Source organism: Sander vitreus, chromosome 15 (assembly GCF_031162955.1).
Source record: "Sander vitreus isolate 19-12246 chromosome 15, sanVit1, whole genome shotgun sequence".
NCBI classification, from domain to species: domain Eukaryota; kingdom Metazoa; phylum Chordata; class Actinopteri; order Perciformes; family Percidae; genus Sander; species Sander vitreus.
The window spans coordinates 6437465-6461016 of record NC_135869.1 but is presented as its reverse complement, the minus strand read 5'-3'; the positions used below and the strand labels follow the sequence as shown (position 1 = coordinate 6461016).

Genomic DNA, 23552 nt, shown 5'->3' with positions numbered 1-23552 from the left:
CACAGTTTTTCCTGCCTGCCTTTACAGCATGAAGACAGCCAATCAGCAGCATTATTAGATCTTGGTAGAAGCATGCTGCATGCTTATTGGCTCGCTGACGCTGATGAGATTTGCTCCTAAGGTATTGAAATTTGGTATTTAATGATTAGGGAATCTTCGATACTCGATACTATACTACGGTGCTTAAAAAGTATCAAAGTTCAGTACCCAGCCCTACTCAATCATCAAGGAATGAATAAGACCAAAGAAGCAGCTGGAAGTTTATTTTTCCTGTGCATCTGTGCTTTTTATTGCAATAATACATCTGCATGTTGATGTATATTTACTTACACACACACACACACACACACACACACACACACACACACACACACACACACACACACACACACACACGTCAATGGTCAGAACAAAATAAGAACTTTGGACAATAAGCACTGAACACATGACATGAGAAAAACTCCACAAATTACCCACTAAACCTGGATTTAAAAGTGCGCACACACACACACACACACACACACACACACACACACACACACACACACACACTAAAACACACATGCTCACATTCAAAAGCACGTTCTGCCACCACACACTCATACACACACTCTCTCTGACACACTGGGCACATGCAGCGTTAAGTTCCCCACACATGCACACGAGCGGACACTATCTTTGAGTTCCCACAAAGACCCACTGAGATAAGTACTAAAGGTTTCTGAGGCAATGTTAAAAGTGTAGAACATATATATATATATATATATTTTTTTTTTTTTAAAGTTTAACACTGATGATACTGTCGCTACAATTGCTGGACCGAACTGTACTGTAAGCAACATGGACAGACAGGCCAACAATCTAACGTTTACGTTTTTACACTTACTATTACAGTAACCTGGTAAAGTCAACATCTCTGGAGAAATCGGGAGAAAGAATCATACTGATATAGTACGAAATAGACTTAAGACCAATCATTTAAATTCTTGTCATACTGCATTTTGTCTATATATACTATGTACAGAACATCAACAAGTTACATACTGTATATTTAAAGGGTTTACATTTACACATGGAACAGCCACTACATATTCACTAAAAGCATGTCATAGATTCAAGTCTTAAATATTCAAATAGCTTGGGGATTTTCTGTCAGTTTTGGATTCATTCTTTTGATTCCGCTTGTGTTTGTGAGGATACATATGGTACTAACAATAACTATCTTTAGCAGGACGAGGGATATGCAACCAATACAACAAATACTATAGCTGAAAACATACATGGCTTCTTTTTTTGGGTTGTTTTTTACGCACAATGCACAAAACCAGTTTTTTTTCTACAATCACTCATTTTTACACATCTATTGCGATTTCTTTACAGATAACAGATTTTTTTTTTTAACGGTACGACTTCCAGTACTTTCCTGTGATATGTCAATGAAGTAAACAGTGATATTGACTACAGAAACATGCTGAGATAAAGAGGACTTGTGTGTTCCTCTCTTTGACCAGGTGTGTATTTAAGTAGATAGATGGACGCATGGATCACTGGGTGGGTGGACAAAAGGGGGGATCTTTTCTTCCTCTTCCTCATTTTGTCCAACGGGTGGCTTGTTGGTGGCCCGATGCTTGCTTCAATCCTCCACCCCCTCTACTCATAGAAGCTGCGATCACTAGAATGAGGAAAAAGCAGAATACGTTATTTCAATTTTGTGTTGCGTTACCCCCCCTCCCAAAGGGCTCCCTTTTTAAGAGGGGCCGCTCAACAAACTCCAGTGTACTCACACAACACCAGCACAACGCTGGGCGGTGTCTTGAGTAAAATAAAAAACCACGAGCAGGATCTAACCGGCTATAAAACAAGAAGAGAGCCACAATGTAACACCATTACTCATTGATTACTTTTGAGACTACTGCACTCTTTATTCTGTGTATGGAAGGTTTAATAGATGTTGTTATATTGCCAAAACACCATGGCAAGCCTCAATTCTCCAACATGCCATCCAAAACTAGTCTTAAAAGATTTCATTGTAGCCCCGCAGGCTGTCACGCCAGCCGTCTACTCTGGACGTGTTTGTGTGTAAAGTCCTTGCTAAGTTCTTAGAAACCTCTAGTTATCTGTCATTGTTTGTTTAAATCGCATTTTCCTCGTAACACTTTAAAATGGCATATGAATTGCAGACATGGGAGAGATCCCCATTGATATTAATATGAGTTTAATTACATTAAACGACAGACTGTAGCTGACATGAGCAGCGCTATTTTTAAGGCACTACCCATATTTTTAAGCCCCAAGTCGACTATATATATATATATATGAGCTTTCAGAAAAATGGGTTTGAGAGTTTGTAGCATTTATGCAGTTTCAAATGAGTGGGAAATTACATGGCTTTAAATCACCAGCCGACATGGCTAGTACATTTTTAAAGTTACCAGCCAATCAGATTTTCCACGAGACACATTTTTTCCAAAGAAAATAAACCAGATTATGAGTGCCACTGAAAATATTTAAGCATCCGTGTTTCTTTGAATAGCTTTTATTTGGGTGGATGGCTGATATACATTAAAGTCTTCTGCAGCCTGCCCATTTAAAACAGACGCAGTGTTACTCGCTACATTCATCACTGGCCAAATTGGCTAGTAACCTTACAATTAATATTTATAATATAAAGTTAATATTTACCAGCATTTGGCGGGTGTCAATTTAAAGCCCTGTATATCAATTTAAAGCCCTGTATATATATATATATATTCTATGTTTTCTTTTAGCTATTTAGCATGTTTTGTAACTTTATGTACAATTTCTTTGCAACTCCAGTTTAAACCCTTTTTAAGGAGCAGTTTGAGTGTCAGGTCAGATATGTCGACTACATTTCATATTAATTCTTGGCAGTTACTGGATGTAAATATTTAGTGAGAACTAATCTCTACAAAAGAACTTGTGTTATTGCGTGTGGTATGTGTGGTGCAAGCTATTTTAATTAAGTCATTAATCATTTATCTAATAATTTATCTAGTGAACACTAATAACTACGCCAAGTTTTGACTTACGAAGAGCTGGTGCAACAGACTCCTGAAATCTGTACTTTAAGAAGCAGGATTGAAACTTATATTCAATATTATAAAAGCCAAAACAATGCGCAAAAATCTTAACACTCTAAAGAATCATTCATGTTCAGAAATGAATACAAATGAGTCATCAAATTTAAACTGTAAAAGAAAGATGAAGGGGGAGTAAGAAATGCAACGCTTGCATGACATTTGGAATGTCATGTTACATAAATTCAATACATTTCTTGTTAAGAAATAAGAATGATAAACTGTAGGGGGCAGACGTATGTAAGATACACTGGGTGTTCACATTTCCATGTAAAAATCCATTTTGCTAATGAAAGAGATGTAAAGATGGAGGGGCAAAGGGTCGTTTAACTTAACATACTTTTTCTTACAAAATACAAATTGAATGCATAAGAACTGGTACTCCAATAACCTCGAGCATTTTAGTGTACAACCTTTCTCAGTCTGATATATGACCAGTAGCCTATGGTGGCTAACATTAGCTAATGTTAGCAAAATGTGGCTAGATGTTGCTGTGTAACTGATACTACATTTGCTGATCATTTGCTGATTCTTCTCTCTGAGTATTTACCATTATCATGTACATGTCACCTGTGTCCAAAGTGGCAACTGTTAAAGCCAAAGTTACTGTACATAGTCTCGCCTGACATTCTGAAATGAGAACATTTGGTTACACTTTACTTGAAGGTAGCTACATAAGAGTGACATGACACTGTCATGAACGTGTCATAAACATCATGAACAAGTCATAAACGTTGATGACATGACGCTTCTGTCATTAACTGTCATTCGGTTTTTGTCATGACAAGTTAGGGTTAGGGTTAGAGTTAGGGTTCATGTGTCACGACAGTGTCCTTTGTTCATGACAGTGTCATGTCACTCTTATGTAGATACCTTCAAGTAAAGTGTTACCGAACATTTTTAGCCTAAGTGCAAAATGTTTTACATGTAAAATGTACTGAACACACTAAGGGGCCTTTCACACCTCCTTCGTTTGGTCCAGATTTCCGGACTCTTCAGTTTGATCCAAACACAAAATTACAGGTGTGAAATTTCAGGAATAGCTCAGTGCTCAGTTTGTAACCTACATGAGAGTGACGGTGAATGTGCTCAGAGCAGCTGTCGGTTTCAGTTTGTCTCTGAATAAATGAAACCCAAGTAAAGTTCCCGTGTCTTGCTTCTCAACAACGCAACAAAACAAAAAGAGCTGCGGTGGCACGGGGAGAGCAGCAGCAGTCGCCTGGGAAAAAAGAAAACTCACAAAAACTCCGACACAGAGAGAGGATACGAGAGGTCGGGGAGGCCCGTCTACAAACCAATCAGTTACAAGTTATCGGGAGACGCGGCTCACATATGTGTATGGCGACGGGACGTGGTTATGTCACGTATAGTTCTTTAGTGCGCTTTCATAACTGCAGTGTGAACCCAGAACTAAACAGATCAAATGTATACAATGTAAAGAAAACTGACTTTCAGGTGTGAAAAGACCCTAAAACACCATTCAAAACAGTGACCTGAAGCTGCTTCAGCAATCAAAATCCTAGAGCAGTAACAAAATAAAGGTTAAAATGCTAATCTAATAGCTAACTGACAAGCTACTCCTAACCTTCAGCCGCTAGTCTCGTTGCTTTCCTGTTGATCTTACCAGTGCACAGCAAGCGTGACCGACAGCTTAAATTCGGATTTGATCGCCTTCGTTCAACCTGGTGATTGCAAAATAAAGCCGTTAAGGAGACTGGTTGTTAGCCCTTTTTCTGCACTGTTAGGATTACTCTGTGTGCAGTGTGGGAAATACAGATCTTTAAAATCAATGTATTCTGGTGTGACATTACTGAGCTGTGTTCAAAGTACATTCTGTCAACGATGTTTATGGGAATAACAATAATGAATGTACACATAACAGTCTAAAGAAAACACGGGTAGGGGTAATAGCAGGAGAAACGGAAATGGATGAAGATGAGGATAAAAGAAGAGGGTTTAAGTCGATGGAAGCTGATGACAGGCAATGAAAAGGGTTGTGATTGGCAAAGAGCGGTTGTACTCACGCCCCCTCGTCTCTGAGCAGAGACAGGAACTTGGTCACTCTGTACTCCTGGTCCATCTGGAGACAGTAAAAGAAAGCAGAGGGAGAGAGATTGAACAGTCTGTTGACAGTAGAAACAAACCATCAGCAAAAGTCAATATGGCTCACGTCAGAAATCTCCCAGCCACCACAGCTGGGCCACTTGAGCACAAACAGTAGCTTCACTAACCTTAAAGGAATAGTACCAATAGACTTTTTTTTTAGAAATAGGAGTATTCACTTTCTTGACTTAGATGAGAAAACACCACTATACCACTTTCACATTTGTCTGGTAAATATAGTATACCTACCATTAGCAGTCAGTTAGCTTAGCTTGGCACAAAGAGCAAAACAAGGGGAAACGGCGCCTCTAAAGCTCACTAAATAAACTGCAACTTCTCTATTTTTTAATCTGTAAAAGCATTGGTTTTATAGGGGTTTATTTTTTGGCAGGGCTGTAAGTTGGTTTTCGATGTAGACTACTGTCTAACATCCTACACGTCACATCACTTATGCATGGTGCTTTAAGCTCCACTGCATCGGTGAGTCTCCCGTACCTGCAGCGACATCTCGATGAGCACGAGGAGCTTCTTGATGCCGATCCAGACTCGCTTCCCTTTGAGCTGATGGGCGATGTTGGCCCGCTCTTTATCGGTGAAGCTCCCCAGCAGCTACAAAGACAACAAAGACATTAGAAAGGTGGAGATTTCCAATACTACCTTTGAAACCTCCAAACGAAAAGCTAAATAAAGAAGGACCGCCGGTGAAACATCCTTTTAATAACGTTTAAGGCGCTTACATTTGGTCAGTACCTTTAGTGAATGTAGTTTTTTTCTTTTCTTCTCACATACACTAATGAGAGCATGGGGGATGGGTATTTATAATGCACCACATTCATCTGTGTGTCCTTGTGTGTATGGGCGCGCGTGTGTGAATACCTCTAAAGCGTCGACTAGCTGCTCCCCAGTGGAGATGTTGGGGATGTGGATGGTGGTGCTGAAGGCGTCCAACATCTCCATCTCCTGCAGCACGTCCTTCCTGCTGGTGGTGCCGATGATGAGCAGCTTCCGACCCTGCAGGAAAAAAGATTAAACAATTTGCGTTGCGCTTTGTTAATCACACCGCATGGCAAATTACATTCCCAAGCTTACACACGTATTCCCTTGTGAGCTTCGACAGCTACAACCACAGGCACAGTTCAGATTTTAATTTCAGCAGATTTATATGGGTCATGGTTATACAGTAACAACAATGTGAGGAAAATATCTAATTGCAATTATTTTGACTGATATTGCAATTGCGATATGATTCATGATATTGGAGGAAATGATCATTTCTGTATCATTATTCTCATTTTCATTGACAAATATTAAAACATAAATGAATTAAAATAAATGTAGTGTGATTTTGAGGATCTGTACCAAACAAAGATTTTTGTCTTTAGTCTGTAGGATACAATTTGTAAGATGGGACGTCCTGAGGCACCACAATACTTAATTTAGAATGGTTTGATATATATTTTGCCTTGAACAAATATTGCACCCCCCTGAGTCAACATAAACTACAGTGTGTTCGTTGTAATGAAGTAACATGCCATCCAGTGCAACAGTGTGGCTCACTGATGTGTTTTTAATAGTTTTTGGAGAATAATGGAGCTCTATGGAACAGAGGAAGAATATATATCATGCTTTGGATACACACACAATACTTGGTTTGGGTCTTTTTGTGTGATTTGTTGGCCAAATGTATAATATACACATGTAGACCAGAGTAGCAATGTGTATGAGAGTTGCAGATGAACTCTGACCTTTGGCGGAGCTCTCTTCAGCAGCACCAGCAGAGCCTGAAGTACCAGGTTGGAGAAACGAGGCCCGATGGGGACGTAGTCCAGCAGACGCTCAATGTCGTCCACCACCACACAGCTGAGCTGTGACTTACAAGCATCATCAAAGACCTGAAACAGAGGGAGGGAGGAGGGAGAGGGACAAATGATTGAAGAAATGAACAAAGGAAAGAAAAATAAAAGCCAGGGACACTAGTTCCATAAGCCATTGCTATTAAATGCAAATGTCTCCTTGTTTGCTGACATTCTACAAGGGATAAACTGGGGATGCTGCAGCACTTACCTTTTTGATTGCCTGGCACTTGGCGATCTCTGAGTATCCAATCATCTTGTCTGGAGAGCAGATCTTAATGAAGGGGAACTGCGAGTCCTCTGCAATCTTAGCTGCCAAGGCCGTCTTTCCACAGTGGGGTGGGCCTGGGTGTGTGTGGGTTGAGAGGAGAGGAGGGGTACAATTTACTGCACTAGCATGTGTTTGTATTTGTGTAACTATTCAGTGGGGTGAAAGCTGGGGTGTCGTTTGAGTCATTTAGAGCAAATAATCGTTTCCTCTATTTGAATACATTTTACTTAAAGGAAAACTGCTTATTTCAACCTGGGGTATTTCCCATAAAGATGTTTTTTGTGACTCTATGGGTCGCGCTAACTTTGCACTCGCCACGTCCGCTGTAGAGATTTGGGGAAATGAGTACACTCGCATAACAACGTACGTATATCAGAGAAAAGTTGCCTGACCCTAGCCTGACGCGCCAGATGGGTTTGTTAACACAGAACTATCTGAAAAGCCGCCATCGAAAACTGTTTGGAAATCATCTGGCAGGTGATTAGATGAAGAATCTGCCTATCACATCCACCATTGTTGTTTCGAACCACCAACAGTCGCAGCCATCGCACACGCCTAAACCAAATACTCTCTGTAACTAAACTGTCTAAACCACGCCCGTAGCTGCCAGTAGCTCCGCACAGGACGCTGATTGGTTGAAAGGCTGGGCGTTTGGACACAAACGCATTACTTGAAGCCTGACAAGATGGATTTTCGTGTAATATGTGATCCCGCGTTTCCGGCGAGATCCCGTGATATCGCGAGAATCCAGCTGCCGTGAAAGGTAAGCATGCCCGTTTCAGACGGCTACTTTCTGTGTTTAATTCCAGTCAGACTCAGAGACAAGCATTTGAAATGATTCATGAGGCTCGAGCCTCATACGCTATTGTTCCCTTTCTGAATAGTGTAAATCTTTGCATGATCTTATTGATCCGTAGTATCAGAATACTGGATTTAATCTTGTAGAAAGTCAGATAATAGCAATTTTGTCAAAACTGTTAAAAACACCAGAATTGATTTAATAACATCTTTTATTTGACTAAACACAAATTTAGTGTATGTTTTAGTGTATGTAATGCCATTTACTGTATATGTGTGCATGTTTGTGGTTTCTTACCCTCCAATAGCACAGCCACCAGTGGTGTGCGATCACTGTTCTTGGTCTGCTGTACCAGCAGCTCTCCATCGTCCAGGACGTGAGTGACTGGGTCACCCCATTTGATAATGCCGTTCATGATGTAGTTGGAGTAATCCTCCTGGTTTGTACCAAACGCCTGGATAAAAAAAAAAAACACGTAGGAAGTGTTAGGAACTGTGTTCTGCCTTTTAATATTACATGATTAAACTGCATTCTGCAGTCAGAGACTTAAACTCTAGAAAGACCTGATACATACAGGTTTTATGTCATTGTTGAGGGATCCCATGAAGTCACTCCTGGTGACCTGCAGCTTCTCTGCTCTCTCCATGTCCACTTCCACTGTAGATGTGGCCTGAAAAAGAATATACACATGCAATTGCATCAAAACAATGTCAGGTTTAAGGGCTGCTCTGAGTATGACTCAGAAATAGGGCTGCATCCTCTTAGCCAATTAATCAGTTGTTTTGCTTTTAGTTGACTATGATTTCTTTAAGTCTTTTTTTTAAGATTATTTTTTGGGCATTTATTTTGACAGGACAGCTGAAGACATGAAAGGGGAGAGAGAGGGGTGAATGACATGCAGCAAAGGGCCGCAGGTCGGAGTTGAACCTGGGCCCGCTGCGTTGAGGAGTAAACCTCTATATATGGGTGCCTGCTCTACCAACTGAGCTAGCCGGGTGTCCCTTTAAGTCTTTTTTGAATGCCTTTTCTTGCTAAATTACTCAAAACACTTTGATAGTGTCTTCTGTGGCTCAGAAGGGAAGAAAAAATAAACCTTATCTCATGTCATTTTATAAAACGTGGGCATTTAGGAGGCAGGAGTCTAACAAAAGCATGGAATAAGTGGGAACCAGTGTTTTTGGAACTTCTTTTTAACTCAAGGTCCACTTATCAGCTTTATTTTTATTTATTTTTTTGTCATAGTGTCTGTTCAGCTGACGTGTCAGTTCACGTGATTACTGTACCTACTCAATGGCTACCTAACCACTTCCACTTCCCTGCGATATGTAGGTGAAAGCCCCAGAGAAAGCAAGTAAGTACTTTTTTTTTGGTGGAATTGATATGTTATCGAATCTTACCATCGTGGTTTCCGTAATGCTTTGAGTGATGTAAAGAGTAAGTTTAATGTTGCCCTAGAGTAAGTCAATCAGTTTGCTGCGGGCTATACCCGCAGACCGCTATGAGCTGGAAGGCGAGGGTCACTTGAACGTTGGGTGTAGCTGAGCTAGCATTACCGCTAGCAAGCTAATCTGCTAGCATGCTAATCTGCTAGCATGCTAATCTGCTAACCCCTATTGGCTGTGCGAGAATATCATCTTAAAGACCACACTGACTGTGGTTTTCAACACAATATTTTATGTCATAAATCATAAAAAAAAGCAGTGGACACATTGTGAATTGTGACACATTGTATTTGGCACACTTTATGTATTTCAAAGTGCAAATGGACCTTGATGTGTCGGTTCATGGCGGTGGACTGAGCAGCCCTGACCAGGCCCTCCAGCTCGGCACCGCTGTAGTTCTTAGTTTCGGTTGCCAGTTCCTTGATGTCGACATCGGGAGCGAGCAGGTTGAAGCTTCGCATCTTGTTGGTGTGGATGGTCAGGATCTGGACACGGCCCTTCTCATCAGGCAGACCTGGAGGTAAGATGACGAAGCAGCGGGGGACAGAGGAAGATGGGTGGAGAGAAAAGATGTGCCGGGGTATGGAAAGGAAAAAAGTGAGTGTTGAGAGGTCAAGGGGAGAGAAGTTGGGGTTGAGTTGAAAGAATGGAAGGAGTGAGGGAAGAACGGAGGGACAAGGACAGTAAAAATCCGTTCAGCTACTGTGGAGATATCAATGTCTAAAGTCAAGAATACTGTCTTTCACGCAAATATGAGGGCATAGGTTTAGTATAACATCAGTATGCTTTTACCTATAGAATAACTTAAAACTCTTTAAAGGGTCTCCTTAATGTGTAATATTAAGAGGATATTGAGCTGGGGAACATAGGTTCCTGGGAACATAGCACCCTGGGAACATAGCACCCTGGGAATATTGGTCGCTGGGAACATAGTACCCTGGGAACATAGGTCCTTGGGAACATAGCACCCTGGGAACATAGATCCCTGGGAACATAGGTCCCTGGGAACATAGCACCCTGGGAATATTGGTCGCTGGGAACACAGCACCCTGGGAACATACAGTAGGTCCCTGAACATAGCACCCTGGAAACATAGATCCCTGGGAACATAGGTCCCTGGGAACATAGGTCCTTGGGAACATAGAACCCTGGGAACATAGGTCCCTGGGAACATAGAACCCTGGGAACATGGATACGCTCCCGTGTGAACTTGCACAACATAAAAAGACAAATACAAAATATGACTAAATACATCAAAAAATAATATTACCAGCTGTGAGAAATACCTAAAAAAATAGAAGGCATTATCTGTACTGGCTGGTGTAGTTTTATGATGAAAGCCTCAGCAACGTAGCTAGCTGAAAAGGTTGGTGCTCAGTGTGTTTAGCTACAGTAACAATATTGTCAATTACGCTAGCTAGCCACACAGTCCTCTCGATGGCTCGACTTATGTTACACACACAAACAAACCCTGCACATATTGTACATGGACACACCCATCTCCTTACCATATACGCAATAATAAAACTGGAAATGTGGTGAGGAAAATGGCCAGCATTTTGAAGTCATGGATAGGACAGACTCAAAGCATAATTTCAATCTGAGTTGTTTCTAAAGAAAAAGACATGGAGTTGAACAGAGAAAGAGAAAAAGTCCTATAGCACTCACTAATTTCCATCTTGACCTCAAACCTGCCAGGCCTCATCAGGGCATCATCTATCAGGTCAGGCCGGTTGGTCATACCTGGAGAGAAAGAGAAAAAAGACAGACATTGAAAGAAGGCAGGAAGGAGGGCAGACTTATTGGAACTGATGCTGATAAAAAAAAAACTCAGCCAAGGAGGTTATGTTTCATTTCTGTTTGTTGGTTTGTCTGTCAGCAGGATTACGGAGAAACTACTAAACGATTGTCTTGACACTTATGGCGCTTACCCACTGCTAGTACCAGCTCTGCTCGGTTCGGCTCGACTTGGCTGCGGTGCCCCGTCCTCAGTTTTCCATTGCAGATTTAGTACCGCCTCATGCGTGAGGCGAGCGTGGCTGGTCGTCATAGGAAACTGCAGTGACCTAACGCGACACACACACAAAACGCCGCTGGCTAAACTATTTAAAAATGGCGGGTTTGTTCAGGACAACCCCGTCTGTCGCTAGCAATGATGACGCAGTGATTAGTGACGATTCCCTCCGACCAATCAGTAGTCTGCAGGTTTTCACGTCACCTTTTGGTATCGCCTGAGCTCGCTTGGAACCTCGTCGGAGGTGATACTAAAAAAAGTACCTCTTAGCTAGTATCAGGTACTTTTTTTCATAATGGAAAACCTAAAAATGTGAGTAGAGTCGAGGCGAGTTGAGCAGGTACCATGTAATGGAAAAACGGCATTAGTGGAAGGGTGTAGCATGGGCAATGGATGAACCCATTCAATTCTGGAGTGGATCTGAATCACGGGGTAGATACACTTATTATTTTTCACTTCCGTTAACATTGCGAGATAGGGCACAGCCTTGGCAGAGGTCTGCGCTCTCCGGTGCCCTCGTACGACTGTATGACATTCATTTAGAGGAATTTGTCACAGTGACGTCTCTGCAGATGCATACAATAACACAAGACTGATGTTATATGGAGTAAATATACACCATGTATTTACATAAATTGTCTTGATATTATTTCCTATGTATACCCCAACTTTTTGATCATACTTAGCTGAAAATCGAAATATTGCACATTTTAGAGACAAAGGGTTTTCGTCACTGCCAATCTGCAAATCAAAGTTGAAAATAAAAAAGGAAACAGTACTGGCAGGAATATGGTCAGACTCTGTAAAGCTGACAACGGGACTCAAGAATCCCGAGTAAAAACTGATTTGTTCCTAAATTGCACGAACGAGTGATTTAAGAGAATTTGTTTAGGAATGTCCAGTATATCACTTCATGTCAAACTTTTCACTCTTTATATCTTTCACAGTATGGCGCTGCTCTAAAGATGCGTAAATGGCATATTTTTTATTGTGAATTGTTTTGTCTCCTCTAATTCAACTGTAAATAAAAAATGTCCACAAATGGGGCAGAAAAGGCAGCCTTGTGTAACAATATTAGGGGCATGGATTATGCAAATGATCAAATCTCATGAGTGCACACCGACTCATCAACAAGTCGGTGCATTGGTGAATCTGACTTGATACGAACAAACCTCCCCGGAAGACATAGTAAGAGAGGCTTAAGATTAGAATAGAAAAATGTTCTTACATTAGGCCCATTGTTTCTGAACCAAAGCTGTCAGTAGACTGTATTTGTTTTCTGCTATTAAGTTATTTTAATGGTTTTGCAATTTCCATACCTAAATTCAGAAGATAGGTGACAACTTAAACGAAGAAACCAACATAGTGAGGTGCTGGGCCACCAACAGCCTTCAGGACAGCTACAATGCTCCTTTGGTATATATTCTCTAATGTCTGTGGAGCTCTACTCATCTGCTTTTATGATGGTTTCAGCATTTCTATCATCATTTGACCGTGAAGATGCACGGAAACTAAATATCACTGCAAGGTTTACAATCTGGGACCCACTTCACAAAAGCAATGTGCGAGCACTGTGTAGAAGGGGATTGTTGCAGAGTTCTACAGGGCTCTTGCATGTTCATGCATCGATCCCAAGTATGTGGTTTGATTTGAGTGGTAAAACGTGGGTGAAACGGGCCCCTGGCCCCCAATCAGTATAATGTCTCACACAGCTGGCGAGGATGATAAATACTGTGAATCAGTTCCCCCTGATGTTACTGACCGATGACCAGGATGTTGTTAAGTTGCTCCACGCCGTCAATCTTAGACAGGAGCTGGTTGACCACGGTGTCGTGCACGCCCGTGCTGCTGGCGCCCGTGCCTCTCTGCTTGCAGATGGCATCCAGCTCGTCAAAGATGATGATATGGAGTCCGCTGTTGGCTCCCAGCTGGAGACAGGTCGGGTTAAAAAATGATGAATAACGTTTTTGTTTTTTGTTTTGTTTTTTTTAAATTGAACCTATAAATAAAGCACATTGAGCGTCTCTCTCACCCTCTTCTGCTCTTCCTCTGCATCAGCGAACAGTTTGCGGATGTTGGCCTCGGACTCCCCTACGTACTTGTTAAGGATCTCGGGGCCGTTGACCACCTTAGGCTCGCGAGCGTTGAGCATCTTGCCGATCTGCCTGGCCATCAGTGTTTTACCACAGCCAGGAGGCCCAAACAGCATGATGCCCTTCACGTGCTTACACCCTGGAACAAGGAGAAAAGGGAGGGATGACAAATGCCAGAGGGAAGAGATAGAGAGGAAGGAAAGACAAAAATGGAAGGAACAAAAGAAAGATGGAGGGAAATAAAAAGTGCCAAAAGAAATCACAAAAGAGGGAGGTAAGAAAGAAAGGAAGAAGTCAGAGGAAAAAGCAGTTACGAGGCAGGGGAGGAGGAGAAAAGGATGTATGAATGTTATAAAATAGTTTATTGCCTGAAGCCAGAGGGAGAAGAAACCACATTAATAAAATGACTCATAAAACCAAGAAATAAATAGTATGTTGCTGTGTGTGTGTGTGTGTGTGTGTGAGAAAAAAATAGCTGCTTTTGTACTGTGACAAATCCTGTGACTAACCGAGGTGTTCTACCATAATTACATTCACTTGTTGGTTGAAAAAACAATTAATTTACAGGAAAAAAAAAAAAAAAGAAGCAAATTAGAGTACCTGCATAACATACAATGTTACATGTGATCAAAAGGACAGAGAGCGTTCAAATCTCATAAATACAGAGACAAATAGCGACATAGTGACAAATTGTCTCGTAATAAGCCAATAAAAGCATGGTGGACGTAGAGTCTCAGCACTAAAAAATAAGCAAAACACTAGGGCAGTCTGGCAGGTTAAAACAGATGAAAAGTGACCAAACAGAGTGAGGATAGAAAGGGTTTCTCACCCATCTGCTCCACAATGTCTGGAGGGAAGACTCTGGAAGCAAAGGCTCTGCGGAAAATGCTGGAGAATTCTTTGTCCAGACCTCCAATTCCCATCTTCTCAAAGTTCCATTCTGGGTTGATGATTGTCTGTCGTGCCTCCTTGGTCTTTGCCTTTCCTGTTAAAAAAGACATAAGGGAACTACTTGGCCAGCAATTCACAGATATATATGATATATATATATACACACATATATATTTTTAAGCAACTGACTCTATGAGGATAGAGTGAGATATTTGTTAAAAATATCTGAAAATAAACCATCCGTAGCTCAAGAATCAATTAAAAACCATAAAATAAAAGACAAGTTTGGTCTAAAAGTCTTTCTTGGCCTTATTCTTAGCAGACAGGTGATTTGTGGAAGATGATGCATCTATGCATAATTTGTTCTTACTGCCATCTAGTGGAGGAAATAGATACTGTAAGATGCTAAGAGATACATAGAAAAAAGAGTTCTGACAATATTTACCGCCTTGATTTAGTGACATATTTTCATTTTCTTTGCCCGTTAAAATCTTTAAAAATGGTCCTTAAATTTTCATGTTAGAATGCCTTAGAAAACGATGAGTTGCATCAATTCAGCATAAGGATTTCCTTAGGATGCTGTAAGTAAAAAACCCTTTGACCTCTCAGTGTTTGCCCTTAGCTACTTATAACCTTAATATTACCTTATGCGTTGCTATGCGTTGCCATTTCCCACTGAAAGTTTTAAGGGACCCATATCAGTCTCTTAAGAGTGAAAAAGACTGTGGAACATGAGACAATGGCTGAATGGTGATTGAAGAGGAGGAGAAAATACCAAGACCCATTTTTCAGTACAGGGAAAACTCCACTGGCCAGCAGACTATCTTGAACCGGACGTTGAACAACAACTTAAGTAAAGTAAGTCAACGTTACTTTGGATTATGTGCTTTCCATATTCTCAGAGGAGAATAACGTTCTCATCTTCTGTCCAGTTTGGCTTTCTTTTTCTTTTTGTATTCTCTTTGTTGTCCATTTTTGGAGAAGACTAACACTGACAATAATGCTGTCAAGTAACGTTAAGTAATGATTATGTGAGTGAAGCGTAACCACGGTAACTAAAAGTGCACATGTGCTGTATTATGACAGTGACTACCAAGAATGCCTCAGTCTTCACACTTAGGCAAGGAGACAACCTAAGAAGCTTTATGCAATGCTTCTAACTGAACCCCTGAGCTTAGGGGAAATATTTTGCGCAACTGAAGGTAGTTTATGGAACTGGGAACTGATCCTGAGGTCAATTAAGTTTTGGGAAATAAGGAACGCACCAACTAGTGTGAGGGATGAACTCTCTGCCTTCTCAAAGATCACCTGGCTGTTGCCCACCATCAGTCCAATGTCGATCTGTCAGAGAAAACAGAGTTATTATCAGTAGCATCACATTATTCATCTATTTATTTCTATTGTTACTGATGTCCCTCTGTTCTCCACGGCCCAGAGATCACTTTTTAATCACTTTGGCTAATAGAAGGCCATCTCTTCCGTGGATTTTCTGATGGTCCTGAAATATATCTCAGGTAATAATTGGCCCTCAGGTATGTAATATGTATATTTCATTCATGAAATAACTTTACAAATAGTGATGTGGTTGTACGTCAGTAGCCGATATTAAATTACGTGCCCCTTCCATTTAGCGCGGACGGTTTATTCCTTTTAGTCTGTGTTTGTGTTGGCTTACTATTCTCTTTTCCCTTGTCCCCCTGTAACGTTACTTGTGTAAAGCTTCTGTGTTCGTGAAATGCTCTATATTAATCTAAATTATTATTACATTGGTTGCTACAACAATCTCTTAATGCTTTGGCTCGTGACACAGTGACAGTGATAGCGTTACTCGGATTAGCTCACGAGACATCCAAAGTAGGCTAAGTTACCGTATGCAACACTTGAAATGCAACGATGCATCTGTAACATGTTCTCTTATTGTAAATGAATTATCATCTGTCTGAGCAAAAACATTCATCCCAACTATATGACCGCCCCGTATAAACACTACCGCTTTTGTCCACAGGGGCCGCTGAAAGCAACAAACTGAAAGTTACATATAGCCACTTTAACTTGTGTATGATTTGGTATTTTCAGCAATTTTGAATTTAAAATGCACTTCTCCTGATGTTTGTGTTGTAACATTTGATGCATTTCTGAATTTGGAGCAAATTTCTCTGAATTTTTGTATCACTGAATGTGTTTTTGGTTGAGGGTGCAACACGTTTTTGGTACCCTCAACTCTAAGCTACAGAGTCACCTGAAACTAAATTATTTTATTAACATTAATGATTATAAAAAACAGGATTTAGGGTCATCTGAACACTGAATGAACATGTTCTATTACTGAACACTGCTAATTCATTGTTTGATGTTATTTGCTGGTTTGTTGTATTTTATGCTGCTGTCTTGGCCAAGACTCCCGTGTGAAAGAGATTCTGGATCTCGATGGGAATAATCCGTGTAAAATAAAGGTTAAATAAAATAAATAATAAAAATCTTTACCTTTGTGTTTCAGTATTTTGATTTTTCGATCTGAAGTGCACTTCTCTCAGTGTTTGCACTTTTGCTGGTGAATGCATTCTGTCCTTAGGGACCACCATATTAAGGTGCATTAATAAATAATATAGTGTAATGCATACATTTGCATAAATCTGGGGTGGGGCGCTCCTCTGTATTACAGTGGACCGGCTGTGAGGTGGGTGTATATGAGGATCATTATGACGCTTTAATTAATTATTCACCAGAAGCCATGAAGCAGCAGCAGAATATGGTAAACATATGTCACTCGACAGTGTTTGCCACTGTAATGCTTCTATCCCCTTGATTCCAGATGATATCCAGACCATTTCATTTCTCAAAAGCAATTACATTTCAAGCTGATTCTCTATTAGGTATAAATTAAAGCTGAATTATGAAGGGGTAACTGTATGTTAGTCCAGTTTACAGATAAGAGAGCTGAAATGTGTACTTGGGGCAGATCAACTGACCCTCTCTGGGATTTTAGAAGAATAGAATAGAAGGCTTATACAATTAAAAAATACATATACAAACCCACTATCTGAACAGGACAGGGTAGATCACCCATTTCTACAAAAGCCTAATTTGAGAAAGGCTTGTGAATGGTGACACGTTTAACTCTTCCCTCCGCTGGTTTTGACGATAACATTCACCACAAGCGCTGCAATGCGGTCAGGTACCTTCTGTTTCTTTCCAGAAGCTGTTTCTCCTCTGAGGATGCTGGCATCCATGGCCTCGATATCTTTTACCATCAAACCAAACAGCTTGTCACAGAAACTGAACACGAGCTGAGAGACGGAGAAAAGCAAAAGGGGATGATCAAACAACCTGCAGAGCAAAAATGTGTGTGGGCCTCCACGTCTGTGTTTTTTGTATGTGTGGGGGATATTTTAAAGGTTTGTGAATATGAACCTGCTGGGTGACAGAGAAGGCCTGGTTGTTGAACTGCTGGATGAACTCGGCGGCCATCTTGTCTGAGTCGTAGGGGGAGGAGTCAGTGCTCTTCTTCTGCAGGAAGTCAATTTCGATTGTCATGGCGCCAATGCACTGCTTGGACTTGTCAAAGTTGTAGTTGGCCACTAAGGGGACAGACAGGGGACAACCGAAACATATAAGATAAATAAATGCAACATCTTACATAAAGTAGAAAACATCAGATCGTGTTAGAGGAGGATGGTGACAGTTTAGAGTGTGTTGTAACGGTGATTTGTAGCCTTTTCAAAAACAAAAAAGAGAGCAAAAATGCAAGGAATGGATTAAATAGTGAGTTTAACGTAACACAATCGTTAGCATATCCAGCTACCTAGCTTACTGCCTACATTCGTTACATAGCATGCTACTTTAAAAGCCATGGGTTAGCATATCTCTCATTACAACTAACAGTGTGTAATGTTTTCCCCACTGTGTGGAAGGCCGTCCTGGATTCTTCACATCAGTCGGTCTATTTTAAATAATATATTAAAAATTACAAGAGAAATATTAAACTATTTCTCTTGTAATGTTAGAAGTAAAAACTTACCAAAAAAGCATCTAAGCTAAGCCAGCATTATGTTAGAACAATTAGAAGTGTACATCTGTCCTTATCATACTCATAATACTAGGACTAACTAGCTCTACACTGCAAGATTAATACTACCTACTAATCTTTATTTACATGTCTTCTTTTTCATGGATTATCAATTGGTGAAGACGCTAACTTATTGCTCTTTTAGCAAGCAATCATGTATTGTAGCCACAAGTGCATATTTAAGAGAGAGTTTTTGTTTTATTACAAGTAAGCTGTAAACAACTAAAAGTCAGCCAGATACTACATTTTCAAACATCTCATGCGGCTAACATGAGCTGAATTAGCTGGCTAGCTACAGCTGATAAACTAGGTCACTGAGGCGTTATTATGGAACCTACGGCAGTTCTAGGCAAGACCCGCCCTTCAATAGCATTCGCCTGCTACGATTGGCCAGGCGTCCTCTCGCGAGGCAATGGAACCTGATTTGTTCAGGTCCTATCCCCTGACCAATCAGCTATCCTAACCTTAACTATTCAAGGTCAATGCATAACCTCAACCAATCGGGCTGCTTCGTAGGGCGGGTCTTGCCAAGAAACCAGATGGGATCTATAATAAAGTGTCAGTGACAGTCGCCATTTTAGCCGGAAAACTGGACGGTGGCCAGTTAGAAATGAGAAGTCTGCTTTTGTCTACCTCAATGTGAAATCAAGGACCCATTGTTTCAAAAAATGAGTAAGTAAAGAGGTTTGGTCTCTATAGCTAATTTCCCCGCTTTATGACAACTGTGCAGGGGGTGAATTATTTTTTATAACTCACCCGTTTTAATTATATTCAGGCTTAAAGTTCGGCATAATTTAGGGCTTTCCGTTTTGAGTGACAGGTGGCTGTCGTCACAGGCGGTGAGCATAGAGTGTAGGCTTCATTCAGCCCGCCTCAGCTCTGCACGCTCAACGTCTTTGGCCATTTTTGGTTTAGTCGTCGCCAGACACTGCCAATATGGCCACGGCCGGAGCCGACCACTTTGAGCTTCATTTTGGCACTGCAGAAACCTATAGGTCCAAGACTATGTCCATTTTTTACACAGTCTATGGTTGTGTACCATCATTTGCAGCAATCAAATAGAGAATATTTTACCTTCCACCTCCTGGCCAATGGAGAGACCGGCCCATTTCCTCTATAAGAGAGATAAGGAAAGAGAGATAAGGAAAGATGATCTGACAAATAAAAATGAGCAATGTGTGTGAGTGCATGTGTGTGTGTGTGTGTGTGTGTGTGTGTGTGTGTGTGTACCTGTGGCAGGCTGAAGGCGATGCTTCCAGGGGACACAGTGTGGTGGGTCTTCACTGTAAACACAAACTTGTGATTGGGCGTGGTCTTCACAGTCACATGTCTGAAGAGGTAGGAGACAGTTGAACCCTGGTTATTGTATGTGTTATCATTTATTTTTTGGCTAGCATATGACTGTCATTGACGGAATGAGTAAAACCAATTCATCTTTTTTCCCACTGTCTGATATGTTCTTTTCCGTTGTCCTTCATTGTCCTTAACCTCAACTTTTACTTTCATCCATATTTTACTATTGTTTTCGTCTGCCTTTTAGCTTTGATGTTGAATGCACGACATCATTGCAGTGGGTATTTCACACCTTCATTTTAAAGAATGATGTTACCTTGTTGCTAGGCTACTAGAAAATCGTCTTTACAGTTTTACTTTAAACTGCTTCAAAATCATTTTGATGCTACAGTACTCTGACATGTAATTTTTGTTTTCATTTATTGCATGTGTATATACATATATACTGTGTGTGTGTGTGTGTGTGTATATATATATATATATATATATATATATATATATTTTTGTATTTATGGATTTCTCCAAATGATTTGTATATGTGACTGGAAGATGTCTGTTAAATAGGTTTGTGGTGTCTTTTTATCCCATATGGGAAGGGCCAAGCGTTTGGCATGACACAGAAATAAAATAAAACTAATTAACTAACTAACTGTAATGGGGAGAATGGTTTATGAGTTTATTCCCAGTATATGCCTTAAATACCTGTTCTCGCACTATGTAACTTAGGCGAGCGGTTCGATCCCCTGGGAGAAGTGGATAACGTTTATGCCACTACCAGTGATTTGGGTGATACCAGGGGTTGATGCATAGACTGTATAAGTGAAGCCAAAACATCTGGATCGCCCTTCTGATCAACATGCAAAGGTGGTTTCTATCATTTTAGGTAGTTCTTATCACGCTGATGTTTGTTCAAGTGTTCATACTCATTACCAGAACATTTAATTTCCAATAATCACAACCTAAAAGAAATATTGAGCCATTCCTAACTTTAAGAAAGCATGCACAGCATCATATTGGTGGCACCAACTTTGCTGCTTGGTGGCACTGGATGATAAAGACAAGGCTGCAGTTGCCATGGCAGTAGAAATGTAGAAGAAACTCAGATAACATGTTTATTTTGAGATCTGTCAAGATGTGTGCTTCTTTTGGATAATCAATAGTTTACCTAATTTTAAATGAAAACAGGTCATTTTGGTGGGAAACCAATGTGTGCAAATTCATGCCATGAATAATATCTGGCAGCATGTAACACCACGATCGACTATACTTTTTAAATGTGTGTTTATTTTTGATTATTTTATACTTATGTAAGTATGTAAATTCGCTAGTGCAATGAGCATGTGTCAATCAATCCTCAAAACCCTCTGTGGTTTGTCAGGAGCTCAATCCCATCATTTTTGTATTAGCGACATGCTTCAACACAACGAGATTAAGGCAGCAAAAACACAATGACATCGTATTTCACAGTTGCACAAACACTGCAGATACTAAAAAGAAAATAAGGGTGTGTGTGCTGCACTGTTTGCACCTACATTCACTGGGCCAACTGTGATGATGCCAATGCAGAAATGGCAGTAAAATTCCTGCTTGAATCGCTGAGATAAACAATTATTATTCGAGTTGCACAAAGGTATTTCACATGCTAGGAACCCCAAATGGCAGTGAAAGGTAACTGTTTCAATTTCCATTACAAGGTGTCATCAATAAACCAAACTTTTAATTATGGCTGAATGTGATGAGTCAGAAGTGGTAAGCACCATTCAAAATTGCCGACTGACTAAGTTGGGAAACCATAACCACGGTATTGTTTTTGTTTTGCCTTTTAAAGTTTATGTTTGAACTATTAATAGTCTGCATTTTTATGAAATAGAGATGTATTGTACCTGTATTTATTTTGTAATTGCCCTTCTACATAGGGTTTTTTATTGTTGCTGGCGGAGTCAGCCATTCCTATGCTGAAATCAAATTACCTAGGCACTCACAAGGGTTCCACAGGAAATGATGCATGCATGTGCTTCAGCATTAACTTTTACAAATTTCATCTCACTGATAGAAGATGAAAAAACGCTCATATGGGTCGTTTTTTAAGGGAAATAACAAACAACGTGCTTTATTTAGTTTTCACGGACATGTTAGCGTTACTGTTTTCGTGATTTGTGTGTGGTAGTGTGACATAGATACCAAAAACCTTACCAAAACCATAAACATGAAACTTGGTGAGTCAGGTTCTTGCAGCTTTAATCATCATTATTACAATACAAGCAAAACAATCATGATAATCACACACTGCTAGTCCTGGAGCCTCATTCTGGATGAATGCTGGGAGATAAGGTGGGAGGATGGATGGGTGTTTGGATAGATGAGAAAATGATTGGAGAGATGCCCGGATGTGTGTCCCCGAATTGACAAACGCGTCGATAAATAGGCGATAATAAGTACTCACTGTCCTGACTGCAGATCCTTCTCGCTCACCACGGCACAATTAGTCAGCGACAGCTCATCTGTCGGGCATCGCGCCGCTTGCATGGTCTGCGAAGAGAAAGAGGAGGAGGGATGGAGAACAAAAAGAACAAAATGTATAAAATATATTGACAAAAACCCACTTTTACAAAAACTTTTGTAGAAAATGGCATACATATTAGTAGTCCTAATGTGTTTTATCTGAAGTGAAATGTTAATTGAACATTTGAGATCCTATGGGCTGAGAGTTGTATTCTGCCTGGCAAGAAATACAATCTTTCTGTATGTTGTTTTAACTTATTTGTCTTTTCGCACACTATTTAACGTTATTCTGCATTAACAAAACACTTATTTGCAGCCTGATGTGATAAATAAAGCTGTGTCTTCTCCAGGCTTGATAAACTTTCCCTCCATTTTTCAGCCACGTTGCCGGGTTACCACAGAGACTACACCACACTCGTGTTTCTTGGCAAAAACCTGCCCTACGTTGCCTCTGATTGGCTAGAACTGGATTCATTGGTAGGTGGAACTATGATGATTGATGATTGATAAACCCATCGCATCAAAAACAAATCCTATTTGGTCTTTTTTTCCTAAAATAGTCAAATGCCGGAATAATTTTCTTTCTTTTTTTTTAAGATAACTTTTTGGGGCTTTTACCCTTTATTTGAAGGTGACAGTGGATAGACAGGAAAGGTGGGAGAGAGATGGGGGATGACACGCAGCGAACGGCCGCAGCTCGGATTCGAACCCGGGCAGCTGCGAAGGCCTCAACAATTTAAACAATCAAAGACATAGTTAGCAAGAGGGATGAATCATAGAGTACTGCAGTTTTCACCTCGATTCTATAATATGAAAGGTGAAAACAACTTACAATGGATTTCTTATAATCACTATTAGCAAGCAAGATGCAGGGAACCCTGGTCTACAATCCAAATATTCTCTTTACATTTGCACTGAAAAGGCTAGGAGAATCACTAAAGATCAAAACCAACCAGGTAAAAGCCTTTTCTCCCTGTTGACGTTCTGCTTTATGATAAATCATGCACAAATTAAAAGGAGTTGACAGGATTACATTCCAGCTCCTTTTGTGCCTCGTACGTTTTTTTTGCTTTTAGCCTGACTTACAATTTGAGTTTGTAATTCTTTATTCTTTCTTCTTTCAGGAG

General features: G+C 40.4%; 1 protein-coding gene across 1 annotated transcript; it reads right to left on the bottom strand.

The window, feature by feature from the left end:
* Positions 1–845: 845 nt before the first annotated feature.
* Positions 846–22449, bottom strand: LOC144530200 (vesicle-fusing ATPase). Its single transcript, XM_078269679.1, has 19 exons — positions 22367–22449; positions 19861–19960; positions 19705–19744; positions 17976–18142; positions 17744–17851; positions 15830–15905; positions 14503–14658; positions 13613–13812; positions 13343–13508; positions 11235–11309; positions 9893–10080; positions 8699–8794; positions 8422–8578; positions 7266–7399; positions 6947–7093; positions 6078–6212; positions 5697–5810; positions 5123–5178; positions 846–1672 (listed from the first exon to the last, which is right to left on the bottom strand). Exons 1-19 carry the CDS (start codon positions 22447–22449, stop codon positions 1651–1653), a joined length of 2220 nt encoding a protein of 739 aa, XP_078125805.1. The 3' UTR covers positions 846–1650.
* Between the last annotated feature and the right edge of the window lie 1103 nt (positions 22450–23552).